At 57.8% G+C, this 15,893-nt stretch overlaps 1 protein-coding gene across 1 annotated transcript; it reads left to right on the top strand.

The window, feature by feature from the left end:
• The first annotated feature begins 8,702 nt into the window (after positions 1-8,702).
• On the top strand, positions 8,703-12,422 carry LOC118632908. The gene is made up of 2 exons (XM_036266139.1): positions 8,703-10,715; positions 10,806-12,422. The coding sequence occupies exons 1-2, from the start codon at positions 8,703-8,705 to the stop codon at positions 12,420-12,422; spliced, it is 3,630 nt and encodes a 1,209-aa protein (XP_036122032.1).
• Positions 12,423-15,893: the final 3,471 nt, after the last annotated feature.

Below are 15,893 nucleotides of genomic sequence, written 5' to 3'. Positions count from 1 at the left end.
GGGAAGTCCCCAGGAGGTGACATTTTTGCTTAGACCCTGTCAGGTCGAATCTGTGTCAGAAGCAGAGTTAGAAGAGAGACCCTGAGGCTGGAAGGGAATTGGGTAGCGAGAAATCTCCAGAGAACAGGAAGGTAGGCAAGACTCAGATCCAGGTTACGGGGCCCCGGGGACTCGATGGGACCAGGTGGGTGGTGGAGCACCCAGGATTGCAGCAGCCAGCATGGGTTCTCCAGCCTCCGTCACCTGGCCCTTCCCGGGCTCTCGCCCCGCTCCAGGCTCCGCTCCACCAGCAGCCTCCTCTACCATCTGCACGCTGTCAGGGCATGGACACTAGCTCCCCTCCCTGCCAGCTTGTCCTTGCAGGCTTGAGAGAGATGAGCCAGCAACAAGGCCTCAGCGCCACACTTTTCAGGCCCCAGCTTCGAGGTGTTGCTGAATGCCCAGGCTATTTATACTCCTCAAGGCCACTCCACAGTAGCCACCAGGGGGGAGGCTGCACCGGACAGGGAGAGCAGCTTCCTCGGACCAGTCCTCCTGCACTCTCCATGTTGAGGGGACACTGGGTGCCAAGGTGACTGGGCCCAAGACACACATCATGGTGGTTCCTCTTGCTCAGGACCCCCATTGTCTCTATCCTGCCAGTTTGGGGGGCCCCAGTTTACCCTAAGGGGAGCAAGCTCCCTCTGCTGTGAGTCCGCAGCTCTGCCCTGTCTCACATGGAACCCTGGGTTGGGGCTGGTCTGCAGAGTGAGGGTCTTCCTGAGACGAGCTGCCCAGTCTTCTCTATCCATCCTGCTGTCCACTCGGTCACCTCAGGCCAGTGGGAGGCCCAGTAAGGGAGCCTAACGACTCTGAGGATATGTAGGTAAAGCTTAAAAGGGGTCTCTTCTTCTCAAGTGCAGGAGTCCAAAGATCAGGGGCCCATGAGCTGGAGAGGGGTAGAGGCAGGCTCTGCCTGTTTGCCACTCAGGCGTGCAGAGCAGGCTGTAGCCTTGCATGTCCACCAGAGACCCCTAGTCTCTGCGTGTGGAGACAGTGTTGCCCCTGGGGCTGGGAGAGAGGTGAGTGGAATGTCCCAGAGTGTCCCCCACAGCTGTGGTCCCCATCCCAGTTGGAAAGGACTGTCTCAATCCCTCTGACTTGCAGTCCTCATATCCTGACCTCACCCTGGGGATCTAAGGGTCACCCAGAGCACCAAGCCCTGGGTGGGGAGTGAGGAGAAGGCCCAGGGGCTTCTCTGAAGCTGGACTAAGGCTTCTTCCCCAGTGAATCTCTGCAGTTCATGGCCCACTGGCTCATGTGTTCATAAGAGAGGAGCTCAGAGAGGAAGGGGGAGCTTGGTAAGGGGAGGGGTCCCAGAAGAGGGAGATGGACAAGAGCTCTGGGGGTGTCAGGTTTCCTGTGCAGCCACAATGTGGCACTTTGGGCCTGTTTCCGGGCCAAGGGCCTCCAGGGCCAGGACTCTCCAGGGAGAGCCCCTAGTTAAGCCAGTGCGTGGGCTCCTGGACCGGCATAGTTGTATCCCCTCCCCAGGCTGCAATCCTCCAAGTCCATCTGGTGTGTCAGGAGCCGGAAGTTCTTCAGGGTTTTAGATTCCTGACTAGGCCACTAGGGAGGTGAGGAAGGGCTGGGGGTCCAGGAGGTTCTGAGCGTCTTCCAGGGCTAGTGAAAATGGGGTTGCTTTTCTTTCGGGGATGACCTGAGTGTCTCTCAGGTATGACGGGTGGCCTGTGCAAGGGGAAGACGGCTGGTGGCCATGGTGGGCCTGAGCCTGCCACCAGGGTGGGTGGCATGAGCAGAGGTTTCTCGCAGAAACTTGGGAGCCCAGCCTTCCCACCATGAGCTGGGGAGAGTTACCAGCTCTTCCTCACTGCCCAGTGGGGCCGGGGGCAAGCAGGTATGGTAAAGGCCGGACGGAGGCCCGATGGGAGCTGGGGCCAAGGAAGCGGCAGAGGACTCTCCCTCCTCAGTGCCCACTGGTGTCCCTGTCGTCTGGCACCTGGAGGCACGCGTGAAACGGACTGATCTACTTTGCTGGGAACCAGGAGCCTGGTCTGAAATTCCCTGTATGCCTCAGCCCGTCTTTCAGAGTTTTCCCAGGGATCTGAAACCTTTGTGGGTCACACTGGAGGGCTCCAGATATGGTCCTATATCAAAGCCAGGGACCTTTCTGGACGACGGCTTCAATCACTCCCTTATGCAGCTCATGAGGTCCCAGGTCTACCCCTGGGAACCATTCCATGAACTAAGTCCCTCTCTCCTGTAGGAAAGAGCAGGTCTCTCTGGGGCTGGGGTGGGGCAGGGGGATGTGGGCGCCGTTGCAAGGGCCTGAGCTCATAGAGGCCTGGGCTGCACTCTTGAACGTGTCTCCTCTGCCTGGGGACAAGCAGCCCTGGAAATCAGGAGCTAAGCACCGAGCCTCCACACACCAGGCCCCGATGGAAAACGTGGGGCTGGAGAACTCCCTTCAGTGAGGACCTCCGGAAACAAGCATCCCCTCACCCACAGCTTCTGCTCTGCTCGTGTGACAGTCCAACCAGCCTAGAGGTGGGGCTACACCAGATGGAGGAATGGGGATGACTTGTTGAAGCACCCCTGGCATTCCCCATCCGGCACAGTAGGGCCAACTGAGTCTCAGTCTTTTGGGGTTTTTCCAGTGGGGCTTTTAACCCAATGAGCACAATGCCAGGAGAGCCTGGGCAGCTGCTATGTTCACCTCTGGCTGTGATGGCCACTGGTGGGCTAGGTTCTTTATGTCTAAAGATGGTGACCTGGAGCATGGTCTTCACACTTGGTCCTCTCTTGGTGGGAGTTCTTAGCCTAAAGCTGGGCAGCAGGTGCCCAGCGGGTGGCAGAGCTTGCCTGGCCCAGCTCAATCCAGAAGTGTGACACCTGAATCCCAGCCACCACCTACTGTGACCCTCGGACGCAGAAATGACTGTCCTGAACCCCCATTCCTATCAGTTTATCCCGGACAGAGACTCACAACCCCAGGCTCTGTAAGGAACAGGGCTCTGCTGCGCTTCCCCGTAGACTCTGCATCTTACTTCGGTGCCCTGAGCACTCTCTGTCCCTGGTCCCAGGATGTGCACCCCAGGCCAAGCAGTGGCTGTTGAGCTGACTAGGGGGAGGCGACAAGAGCAATTCTCCCTTGCTTGGTAGGATGAGGAGCCCAGGACCAGCTTCTGTCCCTCCATGGCTACCCGTGCCCCTTTGCCCTTCTGGAAGCCCTGTCTTGGAAGGCAAGCAGAGGCACTAAAAGCCCTAGCAGGCTGCCCTTTGCTGGGAAGATGGCAAGTGGCCTTGGTATTTGACCCTCACCAATCTCACTGTTGCTCTGTAGGAGCTCAGGAGCCAAGCTTGAGTTCAGGTGGTGGGAGCGGAGGGAAGTCGCTGAATCCCTGGGGCTCAGCATGGGCAGAGGCAGAGAGGGCACAAGAGGTTCTCAGTGCCAGGGTATCTTTGCTGCCTCTCCTCTCTGCTGGCTTTCACCTTGGTTTAGCCCCCTGCACACTTGTGATCAGCCTTGAACTGGGCACTTAAGATGTAGGAATGCATCAGCGAAGGCAGGGGACTCAAAGCAGCTGGTGGCCAAGATCACGGAATTCAAACAGCTTTGAAGCCAGCACCCTCCCTCATGCCACAGTTCCACCTGTGCAGCCTGGACTATGGACACTTACAGTCACCTAAGGAGTCAGCCGCACCCCTGGCCTCCAAGGTAGTGACAGCTTCAGCCAGACATAAGTCCTGTTGAAGTGTTCCTCCGAGCTGGGGGTCCTCCTCCTCTTCAAAGAGGGAAAGGAATCCTTTGGGTAGCCCCGGTCACCCTGCCCACATGGGTGCCTGCCTTGGTGTCTGTGACCGAGCCACCTGTTCTGAAGTTGCCCCACCTGCATTGGGTGGGCCTGGGTTCCTTGGGGACCGTGCGGGAGGGTAGCTCTCCTCGTACCCCTTCTGCGTGGGTGGTTGGGGGTCTTCTGAGCAGCCATGAAGCGATGTGTACTTCTGGCAGCAGGCTTGGCCCCCCTCTGCTGGCTCCTGGCTGGGGACTGCTCCCAGGGAGGGTGAAGAGCCCACCCAGCGCCTGAACCAGCTGTGGCAGCAGGCAGGGTGGCTGAGCTGCTGCCCTCCCTCCTGGCTGGTGCGGCTGGCCATCTTTCACGCAGAGTTACGTAAGCTTGAGTCAATTGGAGCTCAGAGCAGTTCATTGTGGGCTATTTTTAAGCTGTAACACATCACAGCAGAGGGGTCACTGCAACGAGGCTTGCAGGGAAGGTTGTTTAAACATCTGTTATCTGCGTTTCCCTATGCCTTCGAGCTTAAAAGCCACGTCCTCCTGGCACTCTTGGGTTCTGCCCTCTACAGCCTAGATTTGGAGTGGATTATCACCCCTCACCCCACTTTAGGTTCCCCTAGGACGGGGGTTCTCTGCACCCTGGCTGCTTTCCTTTAAGATCAGGCGCGGGGCCAGGGAGGAGGAGGTGCAGCTCCTTTGCCACGGGGCTGCCTCCGTGGAATGGGTGCGCCCTGGCCAGGAGACTTCAGGGAAGCGGGTTAGGGCTCACAGGTCGCTTGGAGAGCTCCAGGATGGAGTCTCAGGAGAGGAACACAGCACTGGGTGTGGAGCTGGGAGACCAAGAGTGCATCCTCCCGTTGGGGCCTCGGTTTCCCATCAGTACCCAGAGAGGGTTGCAGCACAAGATCCATTTGTGTCTTTTCTGAAGCTGACCTTTGCCTGAGCTGTGCTCCGACCTGGAATGCCCTCCTTCCAGAGATCTAAGCGCTACCCACCTGCAGCCTCTGGGCCGGAGGGCTGGCATCTGACCCGGCCAGCAGACCCGGATGAACCTCTGGGAAACAGGCTCTTCCCTCCTGTATCACGTGGCTGGCTGCACTGGGAGCCCTTTCAGGCTCCTGTCTGTTTTTTATTTTGCCCCCCCCACCCCCAGGCTTCTTCTGATCCTAGATGTTTGACAATGTCCAGAGCCTTCCCAGGGGACAGGAGCAACAGGCAGGTAGCCTGGAAGAGCGTGGGTCAGGGACCTGCAGAGCTGTCTCCTGAGGACAGCAGAGCCCAGAGCACGTCTGCACTGGAGACGCAGGTGTGGGAGACTTGGCTGGTTGGGGAGCCCAGCAGAATGCAGCGTTCTGTGCCCCCCCTTGATGCCCTTCTGCCCACTATCCCCGGGGCCTTCTAGGTGAGGGGTGCCAGCCTGATCCACAGGAAAGAAAGCCCTCTCAGAGTGACCGACTCTCCCCATCTCCCAGAGTCTCACCCTCTCTACTGCGGTTGGGGCTTTCCCCCCAAACCTGCCAGGTGAGGCATGAGGAGGCTATGCCAACACCTGCCCTCACAGAGGAGACGGCATGGCCTTGCTCTCAGACTGAGCTCCTTCCAGATCCTTCTCGCCCCTCAATCCCAGACAGCCCTTAGCCTGGGGAATGGGCTCAGCCTGGGGGAGGGGTTGTCAGGTTGCCATGGCAACATGTTGGCCCTCCTCACTTTCCAGAATCAGAAATAGAATTGGATGCCCTTCTTCCTGGTGAGAGACTATTTAAAAACATGTGGGGAGGGGGTATAAGGACAATGCTCCTGCTTGATCCCTGGGGCCCGGGCAGAAGGGCCACTGCCTGGGAGACTCTCTAGCTGCCCTGCTGTCTGCCCCTCCCCTCAGATGGGTGAAATGGAGTGGGCTTTGGCCAGACAAGAATTCTGAGTACAAAGGACTCAGCCTGGTCTCTCAGGGTGTGTAGCTGGACCCCACTCAGCACTGCCAGGTTCCTGGTGCCAACAGGGAAAATGCCCCCTCCTAGGCCTGGGCCACCTGCTAAGCTCCTGGGAGGAGGTGCAGGTCTCTGGGGGACACCCACTTGGGTGGGACTGCAGCTCTCAGAAGACAGGCATGTTGGCTTCCCTCCAGCAGGGTCCAAGTGCACATGGCCCTGGGCATGGCACCCAGTGGTAGCACCATAGCTCCTGGAGTGTGGATCCAGAGCCTGATGGCTCGGCTTCAGATCTGCTCTACTACTCACTAGCTGAGACCTCTGAATTCTCTCTCCTCTCGGTGCCTTGGTCTCCTCGTTTGTAAGATGAGGACGATATTGCCAGGCTCACTGAATTGCTGCGAGGCTGGGTTCCATGTGCTCAGCATCGCCTGGCACAGAGGAAGAACCCGATCCATAACAGTTACTATTCCTCTTGCTTAAGGGTTGGGGTGTTTGCTTCCCGGGTGGGAAGAGCCCTCTCCTCTCTCCAGACTGCCTTCTTCAGTCGTCTCTCGTGGGCTACACCCTTCAGCTGCTCTGCTCCCTCCCCAGACACCTCAGATCAGTTGTTCACAAAGACCCAGTCCTGAAAGGAGGATTGTGCCCCTCTTCTGCAGGAGGTAGGGGTGGCTCAGTGATTAGAGTCAGGGGCTCTCAGGGCCTCCCCCCGCGCCTGCTCAGCCCTCCCAGGTGCAGCACCACTCAAGGGCTGTACAAGTTCCAGCATCTCTATTGTGGGGAAAAATCAACCCCTCAAAAGTAGTTTTCTTGGGGTCAGAGATGAATGACGTCAATAGTGTTCAGTGTGTGTGTGTGTGTGTGTGTGTATGTGTGTGTGTACATGGGCCATGTGCAGGCCATGGATTCTTGGGCTCTGCAACTTTCCTGGCCATAGTGTGTAGTGAGCAACAGTGTACAGAGACATCCGTCCTCATTATTTTTTTAATTTTAAGTTTTTAACTGACTTTTAGAGAGAGAGAAAGGAAGAGGGAGAGAGAGAGAAACATCGAATGTGAGAGAGCTAAACATCCTTTGGGTCCCTCCTGCACACCCCCTACCAGGGTTTGAGACTGCAACCCCAGGCATGTCCTGACTAGGAATTGAACCAGCAACATTTTGGTGCATGGGACAACGCCCAACCAAGTGAGCCACACCAACCAGGGTTGGTCCCCATTCTTTTAGTTGTTAATCCTCACCCAAGGATATTTTCCCGTTGATTTTCTAGATAGAATGGGAGGGAGGGAGAGAGCATGAGAGAGAAACATTGATGTGAAGGAGGCACATTGATTGGTTGCCTCCTACATGACCCTGACCCGGGCTGGGGATCAAACCTACAACCCAGGGATATGGCCTTGACAAGGAATCAAAACCACAGCCCTTTGGTTCGCAGGCTGATGCCCTAACTGCTGAGCCAAACTGGGCAGGGCCCTGTCCCCATTCTTAAATGAAGGTAACATCTAGGGAAGGGGAGGGGGCCTAGGGGCCCTGAGGCCTGGCTAAGTCAGGTTCTGCCCAGTGCTGAGTCAGGAAGGTACAGACGAAGCACAGTGCTAGCCTTGGTCCCTGGTCACATCGCTTCACACCCCACAGCCAACTGTAAGCACTATTTTTAACCTCTGTGAAAACACATGGCTTCAGAGGACAAGTGTACAGCTGTGTTCTGCACAAACCTGTTTCCTAGGCAGAAGGACTGAGGCCTGGGAGGACCTGCTCTGGAAGACAGAGGGAGGAGGCTCAGAACTCATAGCTGGGGGGACGGAAGAGGTGCTGACCCAGCCAAGGTCAGGACCTCCAAGCTCAGGCGTTTGGCAGTGAGCAACGCCCCAAGGGCTGCCTAGGCCTGTCCTCCGTGGCTGCAGGGCATGCCTGGGCCTGGGCTGGTGGTCTGGGCAGGTCCCACTCCTCCCTGCTCCTCTCTTTGCCCATTTGAGAAATGGAGGGTGGAACTGCCCACCTGGCCTAAGAGCCTACATTTCCACAGTGCCCACCCTATGTCCAGTCCTTTGTCTGACTTGTCCTCACCCTACACGTCCTGCTCCCACCATACCCCCACTGTGTACCAGCCCTGTGACCACTATGTTCTTACTGTGCCCCAACTTGCAATTGCCACCTGGCAGGCCCTGTGTTCACTGTGACCTAGCCCTATGCCCTGTGCTCTAACCCCCTTCTGGCCACTGTGAAGTTGACACACTGTGACAAGAGCTAGAACATTCTGACTTGAGAATTCTGAGCTGAGCCCTCAGCCCTGTGGTCCCCACCCTCACCTCTGTGGGGTACCAGGCCTAGGTTTCCAGGCATGTGGCTCTGGGGAGGGGGCTCTGGGAGGCACAGGCAGAGGAGAACCATCTGGAGCCGAAAGAGTGCCAAGGAGCTTCTGTCCCTGGAGCGGGAGCAGAAGCCTGGGGGAGGGGAGCCTGGGCCTGAGCCTGGGCCCTCACCCTCTTCTGCCTCCCAGGGCTGAGTGGTAAAAGGGCTTTGGCCCCACTAAAGGCCTCATGTCACATACTTGGACCCGCGTCCCTGGGTCAGGGCTTCATCTCGAGTTGCCACATGGGAAATAAACAGAAAGAGCCGTCTTACCTCTGAGGTAGACTGGGAACCCAGGGCTTCCTCCGCATCTCCCCTGCCTACTGTTCTCCCCTGGCCTTATCCTGCTCTCCTGCTCCCAGGGCACTGCCTTCACTCAGGACTGGCCTGACCAAAGTCGTCACCTGGCTGGTAAGGGGAGAGGAGGCCGGCCTGGGATTGGCAGGCTTTACTGGGCTAACTGGGCCTTTCTGTCTCCCAAGGTTCCCTGGGCAAGCCCCCATTTCTCAGGCGGGTGGGGCCCCTGGTTTCCCACACTCTCACCCCCACCCAGGTCACTGGGGCTGTGATGTGTGGGGTCGTCATGGCAATGAAGCGGGGGCAGGGCACCTAGGGCATGGAGCAGGACTATGGAAGTCACCAAAGAGGTGAGGGACCCTGATCCATTGGACCACCAGGGCCACCCCTCAGCCAGTAGCCAGCAGCTGGGGAGTGGCCTCAGAGGGCCCGAGGAACCATGGATAAATTCAGGGTCCGTATACTTTAGGAAGGGGTTGTCACCGTCCACTGAGGCCAGCAATGATGGGCGCTGTGGCCCAGCCTCCCAGGCCCGCGCTCCTGAGCCCATTCACTGGCTACTCCAGGACCCCGCTGATGTCAGCTCCCAGTGTGGCTATGAGCAGGCCTCCAAAGATGTCCCGAGTCTCTCCTCCACTAGCCCGCTTCCAAGCCCCATCATGGAAGCCCAAGTGCATCTCATCACGGAGAACGGGACCCTGGCCCTGCCCCTGTACACGCGCAGGGACACCACCAATGACCTGATCCAGCATGGATTCCGTCGCCCCTGGCTTCAAGTGCAGGGCTCGAGGGAGGGCAAGACTCCGGCTAAAGTCCTGGTAGGCTGGGGAAAAGGCCCCTGCAGCACCAACCAGATAGCCCCCCTGGGCATTAGGACAAGCCAGTGGGCACCCTGTTTCCTTTCAGCAGAGAATGGCTTGGCTGCAGCCCAAGGTCAGGGCCAGGGCAAGTGCCCGTGTCTGGCTCAGGCTCCTCCAACTCCAACTCAGGCAAATACTCCAGCTCCGCAGACAACCCCAGCGCCAGCAGCAGTTGAGCCTTACACCAGCAGCCCTGGCCGCCTGACCAACAGCACTGCCATTACCAAGGGCTTGCCCCAAGAAGACCTGCTCAGGAACTATGGCAACCAATTGTCAGATCTCTTGGAGTCTTCCAAAATGGTCACATCCTGCCAGGACAAAGTGAATTTTGGTTCTCAGTGGAAGCTTCCTGTCCCAGGACCCACTCCAAAAGAGTCCCCAGACCATGCCCAAGAGTTTGAAGTTGCCAGAAGAAAGGTGTTACCTAAGCAGCCTGAGAGCCCGGCAGAGAAGTCACTGGTCTATACCTTCAAGCCAGGCAGCCCAACATCAGTCTTAGGAAGGCCAGGCACCCCCAAGTTCCAAAGAAGCCAGGGGATCTGCAGCGCTCAGCCAGAAAAGCAGCCACTCAACATTTGCAACAATACCTGCTCCAGTGTGCCACCCCCTGCCTGCCAAGTAACCTGCCCCAAGCAGCCCCCAGTCCAGTCTGCCAGAGAAGCCATGCAGATCCCCCCCTCCAGTGCTCCTGCCTGCCAGCTCTGGGATGCTGTGGAAGACCGTGTGCTGGTGTTTGATATAGCCACAGGCAGCACCAGGGTGGGACTGCTGTGCCATGACCCTGTGGGCTCACGGGCAGTACTGGTGGGCCTCGTGCCCAACCACCCATCCATGTATACCCCTGAAAATATGCCATCCACCTGGCCATTGGCCATGCCCATCATCTCCCCTGACAGCAATCGCTCCAGCTTCTGGCCCATCTCATCAGTGCTGTCCAGCCCCGTGCCGTCCAGCCTCTCATCTAGCAGCTATCAAGAGGTGGTCCTAGTTCCCAAAGAGGCCAGGCTCAACCTGGAGTCATGGGACGCCTGTGGTACTGAGACACCCATCAGGGTGGGGATGCTCACTGGGCCTGTTCCGTTGGGGATGCCCCTCCAATTTGGTGAGAGGACATTGAGCCGTGTCCACGATCTCAGCTGGTCCAAACCTGATGCTGAAAAAAATGAATCTGGTAGCACCATCTGGATGCTGGATGCTTCTGGGAAGCAGGACACTTCTATGGGCCAGGCCCAGAAACTGCAGTGGATGAACTCAGAGCCAATCCCAGAGCCTGCTCCTTCAGCCAAGCCCCAGGAGGCACTCAGATTCCTGCTCCAGGAGGACATAGAAAAGCAAAACTGGAAAGAGGTCAATACTGCTCACTCTGACAAGCCTCGGGCGGAAGGTACTAGGCAGGCGCCCCTCGGTGGTCGGCCCCCTCTAGCAGAGCAGCATTCCCTCTCTGGACAGCCCTCTCCAGCTGGTCAGCCTCCCTCGGCTGAGCAGTGCCCCCTCCCCAAGCAGACTCACCTTTCTGGACAGCCATCCCTAGCTGAGCAGCCCCCCTCGACCAAGCAGACCCCCTTTCCTGGTCATCCCCCTCTCTCTGGGACCCCTCTTTCCAGGCAGCTTTCTCTCACTGGGAAGCCTCCCTTTTGCCAAGAATCCACCATCTCCAAAGAGCCCGTCATCTCAAGAGGCCCCACCAGCGAGTCTGGCCAGCCCTCCACCCTGTGCCAGGAAGGTGAGGCCTTGCGTCTGCCCACCCATGTGGGGGTACTTCGGGTGCCCGTGGTCCCAGAAAAGAACTGTGTCTATGTGAGCAAAGAAAAGGTGGGCATCAGTGTTCCTCCAAGCTCCAATACACATTGGCTCTCATCCTGGCAACGTGGCAGCTCTCACAGGGCGCAGGAGGAGCAGCTCTCCCTGATCACATTTACCACACCTGGCACTGGCTACAAAGTCTTTCCCGTGGCCGTGGTGGGCACTGAGCCCCAGGGTTCCCGGCTCAAGCTGACAGCTGAGAACACTACAGACTCGTCAGTGGTTACGAACCTTGGCCTGATCCATGGGGCCTACTATGAGCTGGTTTCCTCTGCAAAAGCCCTGCCAGTCAAGTCCCCAGTGCTCTGCTACCACTCAATGGGCCGCCACCAGAACACGGCGGCTGTGGTGATTGACACGGGCACAGGCTTCACCAAATGTGGACTGGCTGGCGAGGACCACATCCTCAGTGTGGTACCCTCATGCGTCCAGCTGCTGCAGCAGCCCGTCCATGACCAGCCCAGACACACGATGCCTAAGAACAGTGAGGGCTCCTGCTCGGTGCTGAACCGAGGGGTGGTCTCCGACTGGGATGCGCTGGAGGTGCTGTGGCAGCACCTGTTCTATTGCAGGCTGGGTGTGAAGCCGGAGGAGTTGGCTGTACTCGTGGCAGACTCACCTATCTCACCCCGTACCAACCGAGAAAAGGTGGCGGAAATACTCTTTGAGTGTTTCCACGTGCCAGCCATGCAGACTGTGCATCAGGCCCTGCTGGCGCTTTATGCTTATGGGCGCACCTCTGGGCTGGTGCTGGGCAGTGGCCATGGCACCTCCTATGTGTCGCCCATCCTCACTGGGGATCTGGCCCCACGTGACACCTACAGGCTGGATGTGGCCGGTGCTGACCTCACTGAGTACCTGGCTCAGCTATTGCTGAGAGATGGCCACTCACTGCCCAAAGCAGGGCTGGTCAACCATATTAAAGAGACCTACTGCTACGTGTCATTGGACATGAAAGCCGAGATGGCCCGCACCCAGGCCCAGGAGGGGATGAACTTCATGCTTCCAGACAAGCAGATCATCACACTGGGCTCTGAGCGCTTCTGCTGCCCTGAGGCCCTTTTCCAGCCCAATCTGCTAGGCCTCAACCAGCCAGGCCTCCCACAGCTAGCCCTCCTGAGCATCAGCCGGCTGGAGGCCAAGCAGCAAGAGCAGCTGCTGGCCAATGTGGTGCTGGACGGTGGCAGCACCCTGGTGAGTGGCTTTCCTGAGCGCCTGAGACAGGAGCTAGGCCCGCGTGCCACTGTGCTGGGCTCTCCCCACCGGGCAGTTGCCGCCTGGCTTGGGGGCTCCATCATGGCGTCCCGGGACTCCTTCCAGAGTCTGTGGCTCAGCCGCCGTGAGTACGAGGAAGAGGGCCCATGGGCCGTCTACAAGTACCATCTATGAGAACATAAAAGTTTGGTTCTGCTTACTTTGAGCACTGTGGCATGTTTTAGGCCCAGGGTGGTGTGGAAAGGGCAGGGGTCCCGGCATGGGGTCAGGGATGGGGCCCTTGGCACACCTAAGGCACATCCTGCCTCTGCACACGAACTCCACAGGTCCTGGCACTTCCATCTTTTCTAGAGTCCCCCAGAGCCCCTCGGCATTGGCTCTGGACTACCCTGACCTTTACTGCACCCCAAGGGCAAACACAAAGAGTGGCTGCTGTGGGTTTTGCCCCGTTGCCCTGGTGACAATTGCAATTACCCTTGATTGCCAGCTGGTTACCATGGCAATTTCAAGCATAATGTAATAACCCACACAGCCTGGAGTGAGTCATGATGGGGGGCAGCCCCCTCCCCTAGCTCCAGAGGAAAAGACTACTTGCCCTCCTCCATCTGGGGCTCCACACAGAGGGCTGAGGCCAGCAATTGCCCCCAGGGACAATTCTTGTCAGAGTCTGGGCTTCTTGGGGGAGCTGGCCTGGTAATGCTGTTACCTCCTGAAGTCTGAACCTTGGCTGGAGTGCTATGCTGGGTCGGCAGGAGCTTCTGTCCACCAATCAGAATATGAGGGTATCGGTGTCCTGGGGCAGGAAGTTGGAGTCGGGGGGCAGATAAGTCCTGGCTCCTGGTGGGGTACACCTGAGCTGGGGGATGGGACTCTGGCCTGTTTTGTAGGTTCTGTGGATGCGGAGGCTCACAACTTCCCTGCTTCTCTGACTGTCCAGCTGAAGTGGGAGCCAGAACAGTCAACTTTGGGCTCCCTTCTTCTCAGCTTCCAAACACAGGCATCTCCTGCCCACAGAGGGGCTGGGGCATAGGCCTCCTCCAGACCTCACAGAGGCTACTGGCCAGTGCCAATGCCAACTGCCCCTGCTCTCGTCCCAAACTCTGCCCTGTGCTAGGACCTCCTGCCATCCCTCTGGCCAGGGGGTGGCTAGAAGCCATGGCTCCGACCTTGTCTGGCTCTGAAAGTGAGGGTAGAAATGAAGCTCTGTCACTCCAGTCCGTGGTCTGGGAGAGTTGAAAGGATGGCATTCAGCTGGTATTGCTACTTTCTACCCAGAGGACAGGTTGAGATCGAAGCCAAGTGATAAAGCTCTCCTCTGCTTATGCTTTTCTGGCTGGGGGCTGGAGTGATAAGCTATGATCCAGTCCCAACCCTGGGTTCTAACTTTAGGTTACTCTCTCCACAAAGGACAAAGGGCTGGTTACATCTCCCTGCCACGTACACACACACACACACACACACACACACACACAACTGAGAGTGAGGGGCTACCCTAGGTATAGAGACAGAAATATTCCATAACCCAGCTGGTGGTGGCTCAGAGGTTGAGCATCGACCCATGCACCAAGAGGCCACCAGTTCGATTCCCAGTCAGGGCACATGCCCAGGTTGTGGGCCAAATCCTCAGTGGGGGGCATGCAGGAGGCAGCCAATCGATGTTCTCTCTCATCAATGTTTCCATCTCTCTCTCCCTCTCCCTCTCTCTCTAAAATCAATAAAAAAAAGAAAAGAAAAAAAAGAAACAGCCAATAACATAGGGTCATCGCAGCCCCTGCCCACCCCCAGGTGTGGTCAAGCCTGATTCAGGCTCCACAATCCTGAAGCTTGTGCTATTCAGGAAAGGGACCAGTGTCTCCAGGGACCAGTGGCTTCAGGGACTAGCTAAAGCGTCCATGAGCACGTGTGAGCAAGCACGCCTGGATGCACACAGAATGCAGACACGTGCCCCTGGGCACCACTGCACACACAGTGCTGTTGCCTTCTCCTTCAGCAGAAGAGCACACACACACACGTGTGCGCACACACCCTGCCACGTGCTCTTACCCACAGGCACATGGAGTGTGCACAAGACCAAGAAGAGGTGGAGCACTGCCAGCACTAGGCAGGGCTCTAGCGAGCCACCTCTTCCTCTGCCTCTAAATCCCCCATTTTAGCCTCTCCTGAGCTCAGCTTCTCCGGGCCTGGATATGCATGACCTTCAAGAAAACAGAAAACATGTGTGACAGGTGTGGGGTCAGCAAGCCATTGCTCAGCTGCACCATACAACTCAGAGAACCACTGTTTCAGGGACAGTGGGCAGACAGCAGGAAGGACTGAGTGCCAGGCCATTCATTCATTCTTCAGACCGAGCATACTGAGATAAGACACAGGCTCTGAGCTGCCGATACCCAGCTTGCCAGGAGATTCCTACCCAGTAGTGGGGTTGGTGCCATGGATGAGACCACCAGAGGTGGCATCAGGCTGGCCTGGGAAGGATGTGAAGGGCTCCTCAACACCCCCTCAGAGGGAGATAGTGAGGGGCCTTGTTTGAGCAGTCATTTCCCAGGGTCGACTTCCAGCCCCAGCCCCAACCTCCTGACTTGGGGAGTCACTCCAGTCAGCACCCAAGAGGAGCCAGGCAGGGGAGACTCAATGTGGCAAAGGGTTAGAGATGACCCCTCCCAGGATGGGGTCAGAAGGCTCACCAGGAGTGTTGGGTTGAGTGGAGCCCAGCTCCAGGCATTGAGAAGCCGAAGTCTGCCCTTCACATACAGACATCAGGGCTTGTGAGCGGAACAGGGTAAGCATGGGTTTATGTGCCTCCCTGACAAGGGACAGAGAAATGGTCACGGACTTTCTTTAGAACTTCTGCCTGGCAGTTCTGAGCCTCCTCCAGTAAGGGGCTAGGTCTGGTCAGGCAGTGTCGGGCTTTATTGTCTTGGCTTGGATCTCTAGCTGCCCTCTGTACCCCCATTTCCCAGCCCAGGTCTCCAAAGGTGATTCTGCTCACAAGTGTTTGAGGGTGATATGAGTGGAAGAAAGCAGATTCCACACTATGCCACAAGTGACTTTTATAGTTTGGGAAATTCAGTGCCATACAGAAGGGGCAGACTGGGCCAGCCATGGTAGCCCAGACTGGGGGTCCGCAGAGACTTTGGCCTTGCAGGAGTGGAGGCAGGGGTGGGTAGATTCTGCCTGGTGGTCTTGGAGCCCTCACTGGTCATTGGCGCACACACGTTCCCCATGTGTTTACTACTCCCAGCTAGGGGATGCTGGTCTGTAGTGCAGCTTGCCTTAGCGACTGCCGTTTGGTTCTTCCAAGTGAGTCCCACCTTTTGGGTCCCGTGCAGTCTCAGGACTCAGGCTTTTCCCACACCTCCTACTTACTCCTCAGCTCCTGCAGTGGACATAGGAAGGTCCCTCTGATCTCTGTTGCCCAGCCAGCTCAAGGGCCTAAGGGAGCCTTTGAGAGCCTGCCCGGGCCCGGTAGGCCAGTGCCACCCCTTGTCAGCTCGCCTTCGAGTGGGATTCGGCCTCAGGCTCCTTCACGGTCGGGGCGGAGCCGGCGGAAAGAGGCCCCGCCCCCAGCCCGCCCCCGGCCCGGGATGCGAATTCGGTGCAGGCGAGCGGCGGGAGATGCTGAAGGTTCGCGAGCTGAAGCGGCTG

Source organism: Molossus molossus, unplaced genomic scaffold (assembly GCF_014108415.1).
Source record: "Molossus molossus isolate mMolMol1 unplaced genomic scaffold, mMolMol1.p scaffold_m16_p_18, whole genome shotgun sequence".
Lineage (NCBI taxonomy): Eukaryota > Metazoa > Chordata > Mammalia > Chiroptera > Molossidae > Molossus > Molossus molossus.
Note: the sequence above shows the minus strand (reverse complement) of the source record. Positions and strands in the feature narration are given on the sequence as shown.